The sequence below is a fragment of the Sinocyclocheilus rhinocerous genome, unplaced genomic scaffold (genome assembly GCF_001515625.1).
Source record: "Sinocyclocheilus rhinocerous isolate Xijiao unplaced genomic scaffold, SAMN03320098_v1.1 scaffold421, whole genome shotgun sequence".
Lineage (NCBI taxonomy): Eukaryota > Metazoa > Chordata > Actinopteri > Cypriniformes > Cyprinidae > Sinocyclocheilus > Sinocyclocheilus rhinocerous.
The window spans coordinates 210,389-232,761 of record NW_015656177.1 but is presented as its reverse complement, the minus strand read 5'-3'; the positions used below and the strand labels follow the sequence as shown (position 1 = coordinate 232,761).

Genomic DNA, 22,373 nt, shown 5'->3' with positions numbered 1-22,373 from the left:
GTGGTACAGAATAGTGTTTAATGCTGAATGCTGTTCATTAAGAGAATTACTTGTTTGTTTTTTGAAGCTACATTCTCTATGAATGTGCAACAATAATCATTCGACAAAGTTTTGTACAATTTATTCATTAATTCTGTATTTTTTATTTAATAAAATTCAGTGTTCACAAAGAAATGAGTTTCGTCCCATTGATGTCTTAGCCAATCAGTGGCTTTCTTAGGAAGACCTTATACTAAAAAATATTTGTATAAATCAACCTAAAACGGTGACAGATTATTGTAGTGATAGCCTGACTATTGACTAATGACATTTATCATTGTCACGTCTTATCATTAATTCGACAAAATGGCACTCATAACTAAGGCCGAGCCTTGATTTTTGAGAATTAATTGGATTGTGAAAAGTGGGCATTTCATACCAGACTACTCCTCTTGAAACATCAGCAGCCTTGGTAATGTCTGAAAAGGCCTTGGAATCATCTTAGAAGTTAAGTGAGTTACATTTAGACTATTACAAAGCCAAAAATGTGTTCCTTTATAATATGCACCGATACGACCAGGAACATGTTAAGAAATAGGTTGATTCTGATTTCATGTTGATCCTTGACTTGTTGACAATTAAGGTGATGTGAGTAATTCAGCAACACTTTATCGTTTAAGTAAATGTTCACCTAAAAGTGATAGAGGCAACACTGTAGAGGCAACATTTGATTTGCAAGCTACTGTGAAGGTGAAATTACCAGTGTATGACAAAAATGATTGGCTGCTCATCACGCAAAGATGTATGAAACATGAACTTATTTTTATGATACTTTTTTGTCCTTTTTAGAACCTGACAGCACATGGTCACAATGAATTGTTGTATCTAAAGGATCTGCTGACAATAAAGATGAAGAAAATAGTTTTGTTTTAAAAAAAAATTTCCAGCATGCATGCTTTTAATGGATTAAAAGTGACAGTAAAGAGATATATATGTTTTAAAAAATGCCTTTTTTTTTTATTTCTATTCATCAAAACATTGAAAATTCATCAGAATTCTGCTTTGCCACCACAGTATTAAATTTAAAATATATTAAAATTGAAAAGTTACTTAAATTGTTATAATATTTATCCTCATAACTTTACATCTGAATGTACATTAATGATCAGTAAGCATTATAACGGAGCATTTAAAAGAGTTTTAATAACTTTCTCTAAGTCTAATCAGTTACCAATAATAATACTTTATGAATGTGTGTTCCTACAGATTACAAAAAAACTTCTCTCAGCTTAATACATTTGGTCCAATTGCTGTTTTGGAATGACAATAATAATATTAATTTAGTATTATATAGTATTTCTTCAAGTTGTATACTGTGAGCAGTATGCATGTTTTGTGCAATAATAATAGAAATTCAGAAATTATTCTGTAACAATGCAAAATAACTATTTCTGGTAACTGTTCAGCACTCACTGGTGACAAATGTTAAATGCTACAGGATGAAATTTACACCACTGCATAATTAATTGAAATTTTACATACTTTTAAAATAAAAATAGTAGGCAGCATACTGTAGAGATGTTAATTAGAACTGTCACTGGCCACTAGGGGTCATAACACAGGTTACTCGGAAGCCTTCTAATATTATTTCTCACATGATCACCCTATTTTAAGTGTGGAAACTAGTCAGAACCAGAGGTTGATAAACAAACACACACAAGGCTAGGTTTTACATATAAAAATAGTTTATAAACCATGCAGGCAGGATATATATATATTCACCCACAACACGCTCATTAAAACACTTCGATTAAAACAAACAAACAAAAAGAAGAGATCCCAAAAAGAAAGAAAAAAAAAAAGATTATCCATTTGTTTTTTGTAGCTCAATTGTACACTAAAGTTTAGTCTGTGGTCTTACATTGGATATGTACACGTGGTTAACCCATAACCAAAATAAATACAGGATACTCGCATACATGTTTTTAAGATAATGATAAATAATATGCAACCTTCTCTGTAAAAGGCAGTAAGCACGAGAAAGCGAGCAGTGTATGAATTGGAATCTTTAAAGGTCTGTGTCGACGGATACCTCACTACAATCAGATGAGAGGTCTGGGAAAGGTTCGCTGCGAGTTTGGGCCCTTTTAGAAGCAGTGGATATCGTAGATGGGTGAGCAGTCTGTTAAAAACAACATACAAATATATTGCACACCTCTAGGAGAGAAAAGCTGTCTTTAATCTGGACACTTAAAATCATCTGAGGAGTGAACTGGAGTGCCACTGCCCGAACTAAACTGCGCAAAATTGGTGAAAGGGACATGGTTTTCCAACCTCTCAGCGTTTATTTTTCAAGCCCTTTTTTGTGCTGGTATGCAAGAATACAACAGACCTGAGTCCAGTGTGTAGCCTTGATACCCTGAGAGCACTTTGTGCATTTGTGCTGCAGCAACAGTCAGTCTTCTGCGCGTGACACATGCACTCAAGCTGAGTCTCCTCATCCCTTTCTTGAAATCTTAAAGGATCACCTAAAAGCTTTTTAATAAATACATCACTCACCTGTCATATAAACTGTGTATCTTTCCATAATGCACTTTAAAATACCTCAAAATAATGTCCTTTCGAAGAAACCCATGACCTTTGTCTATTGTGCCATTCATGAAGCCGTTATGGTTTTTGGCAGCTGTTTTAAAAAGCATCTCAAGGTCCTCATGTTAAAAATACGGCTCAAAGTGCCATACTGATAATGGGTTTTAAAAAGTTAACATGGAGGTAGTGGAGCAGGGCTCAGTGGGCACAATCAAGCCCTCCATGAAAATATCCAGTCACATATGTTTTGTTTAGCATAGAAAAAATTTAAATCAACTGGTTTGTTTGGACCAGGCACTGACGATATTCAGGCACACAGAGCCCCTGATCTCTCAACTGTCTTTGTAATACTCTAAATGTATGTTTTTAATAAAACCCCCAGTTCCCTGAACAACAACCCCTCCCCCATCCATCTGAAGCTGCGGAATGAACTACATGTGGTGGACCTCATGGAACATCAGTTCGCGTGGGATCTGTGTCTCCGGGCCATACAGCTTGGACGCCCGCCACTCAAAGGCCGACACCATCTGCTTCACGACCTCGTCGAAGAAAACAGTAGCCAACTGAGAATGCAAGAGCGAGCGGAACTCAAAGGAAATCTAGGAACAGACAGAAGCAGGGAATGAACATTTGGCAGAAGTTTGCTGAAAAACTGATTCCCAGACAGTCTCACTTTGACATTTATAAACCTAGGCTTCCATAAGTAAAACCCATAAGCCTTTCAAGACAGACCTAACATAAGCTCTGAGGTTGTTAAATGGCAGTACAAGCTTGTGTGAAAGTCAGTGTGATGACTTATAAACAGTTAAAACTCCAGAGGCAATGAAACTGATTGGAGGATCTCGTTTCAGCATTGCAGCAAAGTCGATGTTACCATTAAATCTTCCAAGCAGTGTGTTTTTGTAGTATAGCATAATCAAGACACAAAACTCTAACTGATTCATTTACAGTATTAGTAATGCTTCATGGGATGAGTAATCTTTTATTTCCTCATAATAAAAGCCACCTACTCAGTCTTTTTAAAAATTAGTTAGAAATAATTTCTGATTTGAATCAAATGTTGTAATTCATAAATGTTATGGCTCATCTCAAAGGAGGTTCCAGGCTTAAAAATCTTTACTTTTCTGAAATATAAGAAAAGGTGAGTGGAATTCAAACCTCACCGGTTCTTAAGCTCAAACGTACTTGCATGATACGTGAGAAGGTTTCATTAAAAATATTTGTATTTCAAAAATGAACAAAAGTCTTATGGCTTGGGTAAGTAAAAGATGACAAAACTTTCATTTTTGGATGATCTTTAAGTATGAGCACTAGTATTAGTCTTGGCAAGCACACTTAAAGGGACAGTTCACCCTCAAGCCATCCTAGGTGTATATGACATTCTTCTTTCAGATGAATACAATCGGAGTTATATTACAAAATGTCCTTGTTCTTCCATGCTTTATAATGGCAGTGAATAGTGGTCAAGATTTTGAAGTAAAATAAAGTGCATCCACCCATCATAAAAAGCACTCCACACGGCTCCGGGGGTTAATAAAGGCCTTCTGAAGTGAATCGATGCCTTTGTGTAAGAAAACTATCTATATTTAAAACTTTATAAACCGTAATCTCTAGCTTCCGCTAACTGCCGTACACGTGTTCACGAGAGAGTGGCATTCCAGCGGATGACATAGGTGTAGCTTAATTCTCATTTTTGGGTGAACTATCCCTTTAAATATACTTAATATTAATATTTAATATTAAAGTTTAAATATACACCGCATGATAAACCAGACTGTGCTTGTAATACTCACAGCAAAGTCAAGGGTGCATGTACGGGGGTAGCCAGGAAGTCCGGGGCTGAAGCGCCACACCGTCTCCAGGTGATTGAAAAGTTTTCCTTCAGAGCAAGATGCCTTAAGATGCAAAAAATAAAAAACAATGCTGTTAAAAACAACTTTCAGCTCATACACTAGATTAATATTATTAACAGTATTATAAAGTATTGGTCTGCCATCAGTCCATAAAACAGATCCACTATAATTGATGTATATACCTTAACCAAATGAGGGCGAACTGTAGTAACGAGGGAGGTGTAATTCTCTACCACAGGAGAAAAGCCCACAGTCAGCTTGGCCTTGCAAAATCCAGAGCGGCGGAATATAACATCTGAGCGCTTGCACCAGGGCACGAACAGCAGGTAGTCTTCTACTTTGGCCACAACCTCATACATTTCTTGCATTGAGTACCTGCATGCCACAGAAAAGACAGTTAGCCAAGATAATACAATAATGTCCTATGTGCAAATGACATTAACAACAAATTATTTCATTTTTGTATTGGGAGTAGACTTCTTAGGGGGTAGGATCTTTCTAATCTGGTAAGTAGTCATTCAGCAGAAACTTTAACTCAAAGTGACTTACAGTACACTGAATACATTGGAGTAAGCCAAGGTTAAGTGCTCAAGGGCACAATAGTGATCACTCATAAACTTTCTGATTACCAGCCCTAAGCTTTAGTCATTACGCCACACCACAGACTGCAGTTATAGTATGAAGAGTGCAATGACCTTTTTTTATTAATTTAACTTTGGAGTCAACAAAAGGTTGGTGCTAAAGTTGAGAATGGATTTAGTGCTGTCACTGAAAAGTTTCTGATGGTCGATTCAGCCAACCAATCAGATATCACAGCACTCTATATCAGTGTGGGATTGACTCACTGCTGAACGCCACTGCACAATGGAATCAAGACAGAAGAAAGGTCAAACACTGTTTGTTTACAGTCAGCTTTGTGTACACAGGGTCCAACAGAGGTAAACATGGACATATCTTAAGTATCGAGGTCTCATTTTGGAGCATTTTAAGACCTTCAAGTTAAAGATATCAGATAAGATCAAATTTTCATAGAAAACACTCACAATCCATATAATATGATCTTTTCAAAATGGTCCTGACTACATAGGTGCTCAGTTCTGTTCCTGGATATGCAAGTAGTTATTCAGTACACACTTTTATCCAAAGCTACTGAATCAGTACTGATGGTACATTTATTACAAGGACTTTCTCCTAAAGTAATGTAGGATTCAGTGCCTTGAACAAGGGCACAGTAGGAATGGGGTTCACTCTTTACAACCTTCTGGTTACCAACACTGTGCCTCTAAGAGATCCACCTTCCTGTAGAATCTATTTCCAACCTATTCTCAGTCTAGACCAGGGGTGTCCAAACTCGGTCCTGGAGGGCCGGTGTCCTGAAGAGTTTAGCTCCAACCCCAATTAAACACACCTGAACCAGCTAATCAAGCTCTTACTAGGCATACTAGAAACTTACAGGCAGGTGTGTTGAGGCAAGTTGGAGCTAAACTCTGCAGGACAACGGCCCTTCAGGACCGAGTTTGGGCAGCCCTGTTCTAGACAATATGACCACCGACCACCTATAATCCACTCAATGACCGTCTCATGTGTGCCACACACGAACATGGCAATCATAGTCCAAAAACCATCAGTTTCGATCTGATTAACTGGCATCTACATAATTCTTGGCAGTCTGGGCTCATCATTCACCTGAAAATGAAGCCATGTTTACAAGGATGCTATAACAAGGCTTCTGAGGAAGAACTAAAGACAAATAGGAATTAGCTTGAGCACTAAATGTTAAGGATACAGAGGTAAATTAAATTAAATATCAGCTACACAAGAATAGTTGCAATCCTGCTCTTGAAGACTATTACTGCATCAGAAAATGCACACTTTTCTCTGACACTGTATGCAAAAAAACCCGGATAACATACTGCATGTCAGAGTCTGAAGTGTGCAAGTGGATATTTTACTATTACATAAGGACAAGGAAATTATCACATTTAATAAATACACGAAGGAACCATAAAATTTTAAAATAAGCAAATATAATTAATTGAAAAGGGGGAGAACTGTGAACTAGGTGGTTCATTTCAAGTTTAAGTACTTGTTTAACAACACCCAAGTGAGTTGTTTTGGTTGTTGTTAGTGTGTCATAGGTCAAATGAGTTTGTCCGGGAATGCATTTATGGATTACATCTGCATACCTATAGAACATACTTCATAGAATATAGACAAGTTCATCAAATTCTGTATGTGCACATGCACTGTATTAATGTTAGAGCAAAATTCTGCTGGACAGCTGATCTGAACTGAGCACCTCTGCTCTAAAATTTCAGGCTTCAGGAGTGGTTCCCAAGTAACTTGTGATGACGTGTGTAACCGCTACTGATCTATACTCCAATAACCCCAGATATCTAGAAAGCTGACACCAGATATTATTCCCATGCCCTGTTACATAAACAACATTTGCAGGGACACCGGGACTAAAGTAATCATGGGCCTCAATAAAAATTAAAAATAGGAACAGATCGTGCACCATATCCAACCTTGTTGGGAACATACCCAATAATACGTCTTTCAGAGTACTCCTTTCTCTTGTTGAAGAACTTCGAGAGGTTGAAGAAGCTCCTGGCTGGAGCCACCACAGCACGACCTTGTTGATAAAAACAAATGCTCCTTTCTGACCTAACCTTTATTTAATTAGGAATAATCGGGATATATATACATACTTGGTTTGCCAAGTATGAATCTAATCAAGTTAGTGTTTTTAAGCATTTTACATTTATTCCAAAATAATAACTCAAGGTAGTAACAATTTAAACAATGTATTTTATTTGTAAACTTATGTTCAGCTATTCTTTTTAATAGTTAACTTCTAACTATTCTTGAAATTTTTTTGGGATCATCAGTCATCGGCTCGGTAAATATTGGTCAAAGACACAGAGATTTACTTTCAATTTCACCAAGCTGATTACTAAAAACTCCCACAGATCATGTTTTCATGCCATTTTAAGTTTGACGTAAAGTGCTTATATCTAAGTGTGTGAGTTGTTTACTTTTTCAACAAAACCAGCAGGTAAAGTTACAGCGGGAGTCCACGTATCTCGCCTCCCCTGAGCCCATTGAATTTTAACCTTTTTTTACAAATTAAAAATAGTAACAGATCGCGCACCATATCCAACTTTATTGGGAACATACCCAATAATACGTCTTTCAGAGTACTCCTTTCTCTTGTTGAAGGACTCAGAGAGGTTGAAGAAGCTCCTGGCTGGAGCCACCACAGCACGACCTGACACAGCCCTGAAGAGGGGCGGCACCCGGGTCATCAGAATCCCACATGAAGACAGATATCTGTTGACAAAACAGGGTGAAAGCATTCAGCAACAGCATAGACACTGTACAAGACTTTGTGTACTTGTAATGATTAGTGCAATGATTTAGGCCCTATTTGCTTGTTGGATGTCTTAAGATAGCAGATGTCTCCTAGGAGTCAGATAAGAGCAGATAGAACCTATGAACCACACAGATAGCTGTGTGCAATTAACAAGATTAGGACTCTTAATTAAGACAAAGCTTTTTATTTTCCAGAGGATTAGTAAAAATTACTCTTTGGCCTTAATCTAAAGCCAATAACATGCATTTTCAGACTAAAATAGACTAGACTACTGCAAAATTGCCAAGTTTCTATGGAGTCGTCCTTTGTGGGCCGCACACGAACATATAGTGCAACCACTCCACTTCATGAAACAACTCTTTTGAGGCAGTTCAGTAAGACTCACAAACTTTTGAACTACCAGTTTGAATCAGTCTGACGAATCCTTCATTGAATAAACACACTCACTGAACTGCAAGTTATCATGACTTTCAGTGATGTCTGTCTCAACTTGAATCAAGTTTTGTGTAATAAAGTTTGTGTTGGTGAAACTTAAATCAGTATTTTTAATGACTAGTTGTTCATATGTTATAATAAACTGTAAAAATTATTATTTTAATTAAAAAAAAATTTTTTTATATATAAAACAGAATACTGTAAGAAACACTACAATACGCACATCCTCTACTAAACTTGAGGCATCCCTAACATACAACTGTACAATTGTTAAATTATATTATAGGCCTAATTCTTATCAGACACATTATATTGTTATGTTTGAAGATTTGAGCTGGCTAACGACAGCTGTCAACAACAGCTAAGTTAACAGAAACCTTTCTAAAATGCAGACAGCATGTGATAACAAGTATGTGTTGCCTAGATGTAGTTGCATAGAATTTACATGCAATGCTCTATATGACACCTTTGTGTACATTTTATATGCACAATAGTTTGTAAAAATGTAGGATTTAAGGGTTTTCTGTATTGTTTTCTTTGTTATGCACTGGCTAATTGAATTTGCAGAGGCTCTGAATGACAAGCTTTTGAAATGCTAAAGAGGAGCTTTAAAAGCCAACTGTGATGCAACCAGCCTTACGAATTAGACCACACAAGCAATCCACAATACAAGCTGCTGTGCATTAGAAAGTGTATTTCTTGATTCACACAGTTCATCATTAACTACAAAACTTTATGGAGTAGTGCATTCATGCGGCAGGACCAGGGTTAAAGGAAATATAGGATAGGCAATAGGCATCCCATGACATGTTCACCTGCCCTCCATTTGTCAAGACACAAATCATAAGCAAAGCATGATCACTGACCACCACAACCAAATCAAGGGCAGTAGTAACACTCCATCCCATTAATATGTGTCGGATCAATCACACACACACATATCTGAAACGCAAGGGGATGAGGCTTTGCTCTATAAATGGCACAATATCTCCTCAATGGAAAGAGTTGCAGCCAAATTCATTCATGTCGGCACAAGCGCTGCCAAGAGCTGTCAAGCATGGTGTAACTATGACAGCCGACAGTGAGGGAACAGACACCATCAGACACTTGACATGGCCTTACGCCAAGCAGTTATAGCATTTGGCTGGTCAGCACTTGGTAGGGGTACACCACATCCCTAGCCACAGGTGATAAACGTCACAGCTCAGCTTGTGATGTCACATATGACGCAGACTCCTCTAAACACATACCTGCAAAGGTGTTTGAAAAGAATTGCTAATGAAATCGTTTGTACTATACACACTATACGATGTTTGCACTATATATGTACACGATGGGTGCCAAAAATTAGTTTGGCATTACCCTAATAAAAATCATCAGATTGTATCTGATCTGCAGCTATCTTAAATAAATAACTAAATAAATAAATCTGAATTAACACCAGCTGTATGCAGTTGGTGACCAGCTTTTCCAAAAAAGTTAAAGTCCTACATTTTTGTTATTTCCCCTTAAAAGCATTTGGTTGCATCTGAGTTTAAAGCGATATTAAATAAATAAACAAATAAATCTGAATAAACGCCAGCTGTATGAAGCTGATAAAAAGTAATTCAAAAAATAAGAAAAGCCCTTAACAGATACGCCTGGTCAATTACATAATATCTTAACCTTGCCACTGTCACTTATTATCTGGCAACCATTTATGTGACTCCCTCCCACCCACTCCTAAAGTTAGGTTTTTTGTTTTTTTGTTGTTGTTGTTGTTTTTTACACGTTTATTTGAGCACGTCATAAGTTTTAATACACTGTTGGATGATAAATAAAGGCTTTATTGACACAAAGTTGTCAAGTTTGCCTTAAATTCGCTCCACTTGTAAGAGCGAAACTAACCGTCCAACTAACGTAAGCAGCTCGCGAGTTACTTCACTAATCAGTTCGATCTTCACATAAGCGCACATAGACAGTACGAAACATGAAACCGTCGTTAATTACCTCACTCCATTCCTGCCCGGTGTTTCTCGACTGGCTGTGGACGGTAAGTTTCTGATACACTCAGCTACCGCTCTCCTCAAACACCGGGAGCCTCTCGCCATCTTCACTTCACCTCTTTTTCGCCTCCCCCCGTCGAGAACTCTTTTCCCGTGCCGAAGACCAGCCTTCTTGGAGACCCGCCCTAGGATCTCATTGGCTGAGGTTGCTTTTCTTGGCCTCTGATTGGTTCAGTCTTCCGTCCGTCACATAGTGAGCCTACTGACGTAAACGTTTTAATTGAGAAGAGGGTTTGTGTGCGCAGAATTGTCACGGGATGCGGGATTGGGTTGCCCAGGCTGCGCGACCTACAGTGCATAGTTAGTAAAGGTTAAAGCTAAATTTGTTTGAGGACACAATGTAAAAGCATTAATAAGTTTGAAAAGGATAAAATACGTTGGAGAAAAAAAAAGGTTTGGAAGAAATACCTTATTTAGTTTTAAATGCAAATGTATGTCCCTTATTATATCTCTTGTGAAAGAAAAAAAACTGCTGATCTAAACTGACTTAGACTGCTTGCCATTACATAACTGAAATTGCTATTAAAATATACGTTACTCCTGATTCAGTTTGGAACATGTTTTCCAACAATGTATTTTCCAAAGTGAGTGGTCTCCCGCTTGTTGATAAAAACAAATGCTTATTTCTGACCTCACCTTTATTTAATTAGGAATAATCGAGATACTTGGTTTGCTTCACACACTTGCTCCCACTTCGATATAATCACTTTGTTACGTCAAAATAAGACTTAAAATGGCATGAAAACATGATCTGTGGGAGTTTTTAGTGTTATCAGCTTGGTGAAATTTAAAGTAAATCTCTGAGTCTGTGACCAATATTTACTGAGCTTTGATGACTGATGATCCGAAAAAAAAATCAAGAATAGTTAAAAGTTAACTATTAAAAAGAATAACTGAACATAAGTTCACAAAAAATATATTGTTTAAATTGTTACTGCCTTGAGTTATTTTTTTAGAATAAATGTAAAATACTTAAAAACACTAACTTGGTTAGATTCATATTGGCTTTAATAAATAGAATATTGATTACACTGTTAATGTAAAATATAAAATACAATTTATTTATTTATTTTGCTTTTTCTGATAGTGTGCGTAATGTTTATTTGACCAAGAAAATGTGACTGGAGACAAGAAAACTTTGAGGATTTTAAATCATTAATTAAGTTAACCTGTATCTTGGAGCCTCTAACAATGCACGTACAAAGAAATCTTACGAAATCTACTGTACTATAGCTACATTTCTCAAGCAGAGCGGGGGGTAAACTAAAAAGTGTTGACATTTGCCAGTAGTGTTGACGCCTAGTCTTTGTGCTGTGCGCATGCGCATTGTTTGTGCCGCGGGAATGCGCCTGCGCGTTCTCGTGAGCGCAGTGGAATCGGATGTGCAGTCAAAGGCCTTCCGGTACTGAGGCTCACACAACAGCACGAAAATGGCGCAGATCGCCAAAACACATGACGGTAAATTCATTTTTCAAAGTTTATTGAAGAATATATCAGATTTTGTCGTTCATGTCTACATTGCAGTTGGGGTATCTGTTCTTTTCTAGTCCTAAGAAGTGGAATTAGCGAGAAAAAGTAGAATTAGGCCAGTTTGAGGCTGTGAATAGAATATGGCGTCTGATCGTTGAATTAAACCTAGTCGTGGCGCACAAGAGAAATATCAACAAATTATATCCGGAGATTTGTATTGTGATTTATAGCAGAGTTATTTGTAACATTCATTTGCAGAAATACGCTTTAGTCGATAAGCAATTTTCTGTTTTTATTACATAGAGTTTTAATGTTACGCTGGTTAAATACTTACGTATTGAAAGCAAAATGGCGTTGCAAACATGCAGGCGAACACAGACCATCACTTTACCTTTGTAAGGTCGTTTATCTTTATCTTTATAAAAATTGAGCGATCTCTCTTTAAAATTATGAATTGTATTCATTGTCTGTTTGTTTACCGTGCTTATGTAAACACTCACGTGTGTGGATAATTGTCCTGTTTCTCGCCCCTCTAACGAAGTGTTTATATTATTATTATTTATGTTATATTTTTATATATTGTTATATTACCTTTTTGTACTAGTGGACCATGGAGAATTGTATTTCAATTCTTGATTGAGTGTAACTTCTGTATTTGTGTGTTTATGTAATAAATGAGGCATATATGAATTATCACTCGCCTGTTTATAGGTATTTTAGGATTCTGATCTCTGGTTGTTGTATTTTTTACTTAGACATTGAGGCTCAGATCCTGGAAATCCAGGGGATGAAAGCCGCCCTGGTGGAGGGAGCTGAGCAGGGGGTTGGGCTTGATTCCACTGGATATTATGACCAGGAGATCTACGGAGGCAGTGACAGCCGCTTTGCTGGATATGTGACTTCAATTGCTGCCAACGAGCAGGAAGATGTAAGTGATAGCATAATACTTTAAATAGTTTTAGAGGAGCCTATGTCAGCATGTGTAAGTACTGCATGAAGGAGTTTCTGAACCCAAATATTTTTATTTCAGGATGATGATGAAGATTCATCCACAAGTCTGCTTGGACAGAAGAAACCAGGATATCATGCACCGGTTGCAATACTCAATTCCATTCCTCAGTCAGATGAGCAGGTAATTAACAGATGTTATATCTTCCAAGTTCCAATCATTTTTTGTTTAATGAAGCTTCAATTTTGTATGTGTTTCCCAAATGCATTTGAGGAAGGGTATAAAAGAGAACTGTGATCATACAAGATTCTTTTTTTTTCTGCAGTATGATCCCTTTGCTGAACACAGACCACAGAAGATTTCAGACCGTGAGGACGAGTACAAGAAACGCAGACAAAAGATGATCATCTCCCCAGAGCGTCACGATCCATTTGCTGATGGTAAATTTTACACCACCATTCTCCTCTCAGTTTATTTTATCTGTCAATGCCGATCAGTATTTACTCTGCCCATGAGGTTCCGGTCCAGACCAGTTTTTTTGTTGCTTAACCCTTCGAACACCACCCAACAACTTGCTCCCTGGATTCAACTGACCTGTAAGACCAGGGCTCGACAATAAGGACTGCCCGATAGCCCGGGGTCAGCGTGAAAGAAACTTGGGACAGTCGAGGAATTTGTCACTGGCCCGATCAGGCCACTGCTGTGTCGCCACGAAAGTTTATCATTTGCATGTGTTTTTAAGCCTTGATAATTTAAAAATTCAAAGCGATTTTAAAGCATTGAAGCAAGACGCGAAAGACAACTCCATTCAGTACTCGCGCACTGTTCTGTGTGTACAGAGCGCACAGAGAGACACGTCTTGCGCTTGAACTGACAAATACATACGAAAATGTCAAAATACTGGCCTTGGTGAGCAGTGTTGGGCAAGTTACTTCCAAAATGTAATACATTATATATTACTAGGTAATATACTACTGTAATATTATTACTTTTGTAATGCGTTACTCCCAACACTGTTGGTGAGTAACTTTGTAGCTTTAAAAATGATTAATCTATAGGCCTATTTAATTTATACAGTGTAGTACAGATATACCGGTCGACTGGCCATTTTTTGTTTATTTCAACCGTTTTCTGTTCCGGGCTTGCACACAAACTGCACTGCAATCATTTTCCAAAATGTCATTTATGTGGAAATATTACGAAGTGTGTAAACGGCCGTTAACAGAGGACAGAGATGCTGAAGATGGACGCAAAGAGGGGAAAATACTGTAGCAGGCAGATAAGGCTGCACGATTAATCGAATGTGATTGTCCTTCGTATCTTGTCAGTAAAGCCGGTTCTGTAATCAGTAGTAGATCTCCAGCACGTGCTTTCAGATTGAGCAGCATTTACCACACAGAGCCGTAGTTCACTGACAAGCTACGCAAAATCACGTTCATAATCGCGTGATAATGAAATAGAAGAAATCGTTCTGCGATTATGAAAGCAGTTAAATCTTCTGATTATTCAGCAACCGCTATAGGGATTTCCTGGATTTCTTCTGCGGGCGTATTTGGAGTTTCTGCGTGAGAGCACCCTCTGGCCTTCAGATGGAGATTTACTGCTGATTACAGAACCATGCTTCACTGAAAGACACGCATGACAATCTCAGCTTCTGCCTAATCGTGATTTATCGCCTTTGTGTTTTAATTTTGATTAATCGTGCAGCCCTACAAGCAGAGCAAGATCACTGTTCACAATGTACGAAATATTGGAAGAAAATCCTAAATAATGAATTGGGGGTTTATACGAATGTATCTCTGTGGGGAACTGACTGTCTAAAGAAAAGTTTTCATGGCGTTTCCCCCCCCCCCATTTGCCTCTGTGTAATGCATTTAAAGTTCATAAGCACAGTGCTACTTTGTTTATAGTGGTAACTAGTGCTGGGCGGTATGACCAAAAATTTATATCACGGTATTTTTCAAAATTATACCGGTTTCACGGTACATGACGGTATTTTTTTTTCCATTTCGAAATCTTCCAACTGAACCATAGCTAAGGTTTATCCAAAAAAAGTCACTAGGTTTGTCAGTATATATATTCTATGGAAAAAAAGCCGCTAAAGTGGTCTGAAAGTTGCTAAATCTAGTGCTATTTGTGGCGGTCAATGTGGATATTGTGGATGAGTTCTTCTGTGTCATCACGTTCTATTAGTTCTACAGCTTCAGTTTCGGAATTTCCATGCTTAGTACATACAGCTGTTCTCTCACCACAGTGTAACAGTGAAAAGGGACCCCTTTCAAACAGTGTTGCGTTCCGAACGTTGTTTAAGTGACATATACCGGTATTGCGGTATTTTAAAAATTCATATCATAACAAAAATAAACACCGGTATTCGGTATGAACCGGTATTCCGCCCAGCACTAGTGGTAACCAAGGAAACACTCTATGCTGCTGTTCCAGAAGCTCCACCTGCTGTCAGACATCTGCAGTTTTTCCTAAAGCATCATTTCATTTGTATCTTTGTTCTAGATATTCAGTTGTGCTATTGTTTGTAATTTGTTCATTTGTTTTTATTTACTGACTGTTCAGTTGTCTTTAATAATGTTTGAACTTTATATTTGTTAGGCTAGTAGTTTTTGCTGTGGTATCGAAATTTTAATTGAAAATTGTCAAATTTAATTGGCATCTAAAATCTTAGTGTCATATAAGCTTATCTATTAGAATATTAGATATTAGAAAGTTTTTTTATTTTTTGTGGCAGGGCCAGTGAAAATATTGGCAGGGCAAGTAAAAATTTAAACCACTGGGCTGGCCCAACTGGGCCAGTAGAAAAAATCCTTAGTGTTGAGCCCTGAAGACTCCGTAAGACATAAATCGTTTACTGGGGTGTGCTGAGAACCAGTTATATTTGATTCAGAGTTTTAAATGAGTTGGGCAGCAAAGGTTTTGGGAGACAGTTGATTGGGTGGTTTCATTTGTCCCATCAGGACATAGGTTGCAGGTAGGTGTGTTGTTCGAAGGGTTAATGTTTTTTTTTTTTGTGTGTGTGTGTGAAACAGGCAATACAATAGTCAGACACCTCAAACACATACATTTTTAAGTTTAATAATGCCAGAGGCTGCAGTGTACATCGTTGAGCAGTTACTGTCAGTTTTCTTTTCACTTTTCTCTTGTTCCATAATATACTCTATATATTTGCCCAATGGCATGTTGGCTAGACACCCATGATGTGTCAAAATCAGTAATATTCCCAAAAAGAGTGGGACTCTAAATAATCTTGAGCCGCCTGTGGACAAACTTTACAATTTACTGTGCTTCCCGGTTGTAGTTTGTACAAATCCTAGTGAAGCCAAATTGAACATCCATAAAATGTTTTCCAGCCATTTTACTATCTTTAAACCTATGGCCTGTGGGTGCTCATACCAGTACAAATTAGCAAGGAGTTTAGGAACTTCAGAACGTGTTACAACAGGCTGCACGCACTCAAACTGCATCAGTCGGGGTCAGATTATGGGAGGGAATTGATTCTGGATCAGGCAAAACATCTTGCATGTAGTCCCAGACAGAGGAAGCTTTACAAAACTGTTGTGTAAATATATTTCTATTTTATTATCATAAAATAGAGATATATCTATTGAAGAATCTGTGTACCAAGATTCCACAGGCCCATACTAACTGTCCTTAATTTCTCTCCTACAGCAGTACTGCTATGCCAGTCCTGTCTGCACTCTCTTAAGGGTGCAGCAACTCGTCCTGTGTAGGTTATGGTCAAGAAAAAGCAGCGTGTTTATCAGATAAATCAAGACCGTAGTTGGTAGTTTTGCTCTGGTGTGTGGCCAGAGGGTCTTTCAGGGGAATCCATAATGGTTTCATGAAACTTTTTTTTTTTTTTGAAGTTGTATATTGTTTTAAAGCCTCATCAAGGACAAATTTTCTCTTCTCAACTTCATGTCCTCCTTTCCCATTTTAACTTTTCATACCAATTCATCATAGATGTATATTTTTTTAATGAAACCAGATGCACAAGTATGCACAAATGTGCATTTTAAGTTAACTTGTTTCTGATTTAAATTAAGATTTTATTAGAATTCCCCAAAGTGTTCAGTGTCTCTGGCTGCAACACTTATAGTACAATAAATTATTTTACAATTTTGCAAAGTGGTTTTTCCCCTATTTGTGTTTAAATGAGTTACAAGAGCAGAACAGGTGGTATGCTATTGTGTGTGTGAGTTCAAACCCTTTTCCAAAGTGTTACTAATGGTAAAGAGAAATTTTCTAGGCTTCTTTTCTGCCGGTTGAAGTCTGACTGCAGAGGGACCCTTGGCACTGAAAGTGTACGTATTCTGGAGAGCACAGCCCAGGACCCTGCATCAGTGATGGCTATATCCTCTCCTTATCTCCTCTTAAAAGCAACTGAAACCTCTTTGTACCTGCCTGTTCTTAATGTTTGACTGTATACTAAGAGTGCTTAGCTTTTATTATCTAGGGTTGTTTTGTGTTATGAGAGGATAGTAATTTAAACATTTAAGGCCATCTATTCAGGGACAGTTGACTGTAGTGCTTTGTGTGTGAAAACGTTGGTTTTGAGACTTACTTGGCTTGACCGTCTCGCATCTTGTTGGTGCTCTTTCGCATAGGGGGCAAAACACCGGACCCCAAGATGCAGGTCAGGACGTACATGGATGTTATGAAGGAGCAGCATCTGTCCAAAGAAGAGGTAGTTAACACTGACTTTTAGTAAACCTGAAATGTTGATTTTAAAGAAATGTAAATTACGAGATGTTCCTGTTTGACTAAAACATTCAATGTGTTTTCTCCAGAGAGAGATCAGGCTGCAGATGGTAGAGAAAGCAAAATCTGGAGAGCTGAAAGCAGTGAATGGCTCTGCTGCATCTCAGGCTGCTGGGGCTAAACGCAAACGACGCTGGGACCAGACAGCTGACCATACCCCCAGCAACACCACACCCAGAAAAGTGTCCAGTTGGGACCAGGCAGATGGAGGTTCTGATGTGAGTCAGTTTTCTTTGACAGCACTAGGGCTGCAACTAACGATTATTTTGATATATTATTTCTTCAATTAAATTGAATAAAAAAGCCAGATATATATTGCTCATTATATGTAATATTGCTAATCCTATTCTTCTCTTTACTCAGACTCCAGGACACACACCTTCCAACAGTCGCTGGGATGAGACACCTGGCCGTGCCAAAGGTAGCGAGACCCCGGGAGCCACTCCGAGCACCCGTATGTGGGAGCCCACACCAAGCCACACCCCAGCTGGAGCTGCCACACCAGGTCGAGACACCCCTGGACATGCTACTCCCGGCCACGGAGGGGCCACTTCCAGTGTGCGCAAGAACCGCTGGGATGAGACACCAAAGACAGAGAGAGGTCTTTTATTTTCTGTCCAGCTTGTTGTGCATTTACTAACAGTAGGTATTTAAAGCATAGTGATTTGAAATAATTTTATTTTGTGTGTTTTAGAGACACCTGGTCATGGCAGTGGCTGGGCTGAGACTCCACGTACAGACAGAGGAGATGAGTCAGTGGGTGAGACGCCCACCCCAGGTGCAAGCAAGAGGAAGTCGAGATGGGATGAAACACCAGCCAGTCAGATGGGCTCTTCAACTCCTCTGCTCACCCCTGGAAAAACCCCTCTTGGCACACCTGCTATGAATATGGCCACACCCACTCCAGGTACTGGACCGATACTGTTGGTTGTTTCTGTTGTATATAAATGCAGTGTTGTTCTTTTGGGTCATTTTGTGGAAGTTGCTGTAAAGTTTTCAATGTTTACAGGTCACCTGATGAGCATGACCCCAGAACAGCTGCAGGCTTGGCGTTGGGAACGAGAGATTGATGAGAGGAATCGCCCATTGACTGATGATGAACTCGATGCCATGTTTCCAGAAGGATACAAAGTATGTAACCATGTTAATATCTACAGAAAACCTTTTCTTTCTAACTGAAAATCAATTTATTGATATTTTGCTGTTGTTAACTGGTTTTCATCTGCCAATTTACCTAGGTACTGCCTCCACCAGCAGGCTATGTGCCCATCCGCACCCCAGCCCGTAAGTTAGCGGCCACCCCCACCCCCATCGGAGGCATGACTGGCTTCCACATGCAAACAGAGGACAGATCTATGAAACAAGTCAACGATCAGCCCTCTGGAAACCTGCCCTTCCTCAAGCCAGATGACATCCAGTACTTTGATAAACTGCTGGTGAGTCCATTGTACACCAGGAATCCCAGGGTTGTGGAAAACCTGGGAATATCGGGATGCTTTTTAAAAATAATTGTTCATCTTTTAAAGTAGTATTAAAATTTAATATTTTAAATAATAATAATACTTGTTATTATTAATATTCTTATTAAAAGTTATGAAAATATTTTTAGAAATAAAAAATAAATTTGAATAATACGTATTAGATATGTACATTTTTTTGAAGAAAATGTGAGTGGTGCATGCTGTGGTAAAACTTGGCACTAGGAAGTTACTAGGGTCTTCCTTGTGATTGCTAGAGAGCCAACCCCCATGTCTGTACAATGTTCTGGTGCTGAAATATGGCTTGTTTGTTGATATACGGTTGCCTAGGTGATAGAAAATAGCCCTTAATATTTTAAATAATAATAATACTTGTTATTATTAATATTCTTATTAAAAAAATAAATTTGAATAATACGTATTAGATATGTACATTTTTTTGAAGAAAATGTGAGTGGTGCATGCTGTGGTAAAACTTGGCACTAGGAAGTTACTAGGGTCTTCCTTGTGATTGCTAGAGAGCCAACCCCCATGTCTGTACAATGTTCTGGTGCTGAAATATGGCTTGTTTATGTTGATATACGGTTGCCTAGGTGATAGAAAATAGCCCACCTCCATGTCTTTATGGCAGCATTTACACTGCAAGTCTTAATGCATGGATTCAGTATCTGTTTAAATTAATTCCCGCCCAAAAGGATTGTCTGCAGTGATCGTAGAGCTGGGCGATATGGTCAAAAAATTATCACGATAAATGTCAAATCTTTATTTCTTTCAAGTTTAAAGCCAGATTTTTGCTCCAAAGTGAAAGTTTTCCTTGACAAAATAAATAGAAAAATAGACAAATTTATTTCTTAGTTTCTGCATGTCCTAATGAGTGATGTTGTTTCAAATCAAGAAACCGGTTTGGGTTGCCTGATGATAATAATAATAATATCACTTTTTGTCTCTTAGAAATGCACATTTGATAGTAGCTTGAGTTAGGATGCAGAGGTAAATTTTTGTTCATTATCAAAATCAGTAACATCTGTAAAAATTGTAGCAACCTCAGTTTTATATGGTTAAATTTATTCTGACCAAGGTTTTATTTTTATTTTATTTTATTTTTTTAAATTAAGCATTGGTCTCCCATAGTAGCATACATTTAAATCATGATAAACACAGTTAAAACCACACATATAGCACCTCAATACCATGGTAAAAATATAACTATCTGGTTTTTAGGTAGCCTATTTGTATGAAAAACAGTAGTCTAAAAACATTCAGTATAAATGCACACATTCTATAGCTTAATCACAAATTCATACTACAATTATATACCATTACTCCTTTAATAAATTTCAGTGTGAATATCCCAAATTTCTGCCACAATACCATGGTGCAGTGAGTGTTAATACAGTAAGTCCATGGTAAATGATGGCGATTTGTAGATTGAAAAGCCTTCTGACTGTATCGTTGCACACAGTGTTTCTCCTGTTTGGCTTTAAACTAGTTTAAATCACTGAGTCATTTGTGTTCATCGCTGAATTCAAGCACTGGATCTCACAGCGCTGCTTAATGCTCTGACTGAGTAAACGCATCTGCTCTAGTGAACTCTCACTGTGCGGCATTTTAAACTTTGATCCGAGCGGATAAACGGTCTGTGTGGTGCGATTCAAATGAGTCGCGCTGTTTCGTTCCGCTTTTGCCGCATAAACATTATATCGAACATTTATCGGACTCTTCATATCGTTTTAATCAAGGAAAATTATATCGCGATAATTATCGTTATCGAATTATCGCCCAGCCCTAAGTGATCGCTTTACTGTGCACATGGTAGACCCTCGGGTTTTGAATGGCTGTGCTATTAAAATTATTTATATAATTCACGTCGAGTGGCCATGATTATTTGCCAGCATGGACAATGGATGGCATGAACATTTCGCAGCACAAAATCTGCTAGTTTAAATCACTGAGTCATTTGTGTTCATCGCTGAATTCAAGCACTGGATCTCACAGCGCTGCTTAATGCTCTGACTGAGTAAACGCATCTGCTCTAGTGAACTCGCACTGCGCGGCATTTTAAACTTTGATCCGAGCGGATAAACGGTCTGTGTGGTGCGATTCAAATGAGTCGCGCTGTTTCGTTCCGCTTTTGCCGCATAAACATTATATCGAACATTTATCGGACTCTTCATATCGTTTTAATCAAGGAAAATTATATCGCGATAATTATCGTTATCGAATTATCGCCCAGCCCTAAGTGATCGCTTTACTGTGCACATGGTAGACCCTCGGGTTTTGAATGGCCGTGCTATTAAAATTTATTTATATAATTCACGTCGAGTGGCCATGATTATTTGCCAGCATGGACAATGGCTGGCATGAACATTTCGCAGCACAAAATCTGACTGAACATGTAAATAACAGAAAATAATGGTAATTTTCATTTGTTAGGCTATTTTATCTACAGCTCGTTAGAAGTAGAATTCTTTAGTAAAATAAAGTAGTGCTTATTATATTTATTGAAATGAATTCAAATGAATTAACGAGAGAAAGAGAGAATGCGAGTGTGAAGCTTGCGAACAAGTGAAGCTTGTTGGTTTAATAACAAAAACAGTTATCACCTCATTGCTGAGAGATATAATGTAGCGTTTAGCTGTTGTATTTATAATATTCACAGGGCAGGGGTTGAAAACCAGCTCCTGAATGTACAATTTCTTACCAATATAAAGTTTCTATCTCAATAAAGTGCGAGTGCATACAGCACACCGGCATTAAAACACAATTTTGATGGGCAGATGTGTCGCCCTCGCATTGGGAGTTCTGCGGGGAATCAGATATGTGTGTTTAGACCATAGACTGTATAAAAACATGGACGTAGTGTCCGTGACGTCACCCGTAGGTTCCTGAAGAGGTTTTTGAAGCTCAAAGTGGGCAGAGCTGGCCGTCGCCATCTTGGCAGCGCGTCACTGTGTGTCACTCCCGGATAATCGAAAATGGGCAAAAAGGCGGGAGCTGGTTGCTGAAACCACGCCCACCTAGCTCGACAGTGGTGACAGCAGCGGCAATCCACCTGTCACTCAAGTGGCCACGCCCTTAATTATGCAGAATTTTAAGGCTTAATATAATTTAAACGGATGACTTATAAAAAAATTCACCTCCCTCACAGTTGTCACGAAGGGCAGAATTAGCTATATAAACCAAAATAAGTTTTTGAACCAGGCTGTGAACATGTTTTTTTTCTGCTGTAAAGTTGGGCATTTTAACATGGGGAGTCTATGGGATTGACTCCCTTTTGCAGCCAACCTCTAGCGGCCAGTTGATGAATTACAGTTTAAGTCACTTCCTTGTTGGCATCACGAGAGAGAGCGGGAGGTTGCCGCTCGAGTGGAAGGTAGATCAACAAATTCTCAATTTTACTACTAAAGTCAATCTAGTTTTCCAGCG

The 22,373-nt window shown here is 38.3% G+C and overlaps 2 protein-coding genes across 3 annotated transcripts in view; one reads left to right on the top strand and one right to left on the bottom strand.

The window, feature by feature from the left end:
• Positions 1-1,788: 1,788 nt before the first annotated feature.
• Positions 1,789-10,346, bottom strand: LOC107719803 (coenzyme Q-binding protein COQ10 homolog B, mitochondrial-like). The gene is made up of 5 exons (XM_016527329.1): positions 10,222-10,346; positions 7,602-7,754; positions 4,604-4,796; positions 4,362-4,463; positions 1,789-3,167 (listed from the first exon to the last, which is right to left on the bottom strand). The coding sequence occupies exons 1-5, from the start codon at positions 10,320-10,322 to the stop codon at positions 3,000-3,002; spliced, it is 717 nt and encodes a 238-aa protein (XP_016382815.1). The 5' UTR covers positions 10,323-10,346; the 3' UTR covers positions 1,789-2,999.
• Positions 10,347-11,651: 1,305 nt separating this feature from the next.
• Positions 11,652-22,373, top strand: part of LOC107719800 (splicing factor 3B subunit 1-like) — a 24,799-nt gene continuing 14,077 nt past the window's right edge. The window contains exons 1-10 of one of the 2 annotated variants that reach the window (XM_016527323.1): positions 11,652-11,735; positions 12,503-12,675; positions 12,778-12,879; positions 13,022-13,136; positions 17,316-17,395; positions 17,499-17,687; positions 17,833-18,070; positions 18,164-18,376; positions 18,479-18,600; positions 18,708-18,905. In XM_016527323.1, the coding sequence (XP_016382809.1) occupies positions 11,708-11,735; positions 12,503-12,675; positions 12,778-12,879; positions 13,022-13,136; positions 17,316-17,395; positions 17,499-17,687; positions 17,833-18,070; positions 18,164-18,376; positions 18,479-18,600; positions 18,708-18,905 (1,458 nt within the window). In that variant the 5' untranslated portion in view covers positions 11,652-11,707. Of the gene's footprint in view, positions 11,736-12,502; positions 12,676-12,777; positions 12,880-13,021; positions 13,137-15,429; positions 17,013-17,315; positions 17,396-17,498; positions 17,688-17,832; positions 18,071-18,163; positions 18,377-18,478; positions 18,601-18,707; positions 18,906-22,373 lie in introns of those variants that run through there. The other variant, XM_016527324.1, reaches the window with a different exon arrangement.

Excerpts from the sequence above, each read along its gene's own strand:
- LOC107719803 (XM_016527329.1), bottom strand. The coding sequence starts at position 10,322 with ATGGCGAGAGGCTCCCGGTGTTTGAGGAGAGCGGTAGCTGAGTGTATC. Across the intron at positions 7,755-10,221 it reads CCGGGCAGGAATGGAGTGAG|ATATCTGTCTTCATGTGGGA; the intron begins GTAATTAACGAC and ends TTTTGTCAACAG. Across the intron at positions 3,168-4,361 it reads CATGCACCCTTGACTTTGCT|ATTTCCTTTGAGTTCCGCTC; the intron begins GTGAGTATTACA and ends GTCTGTTCCTAG.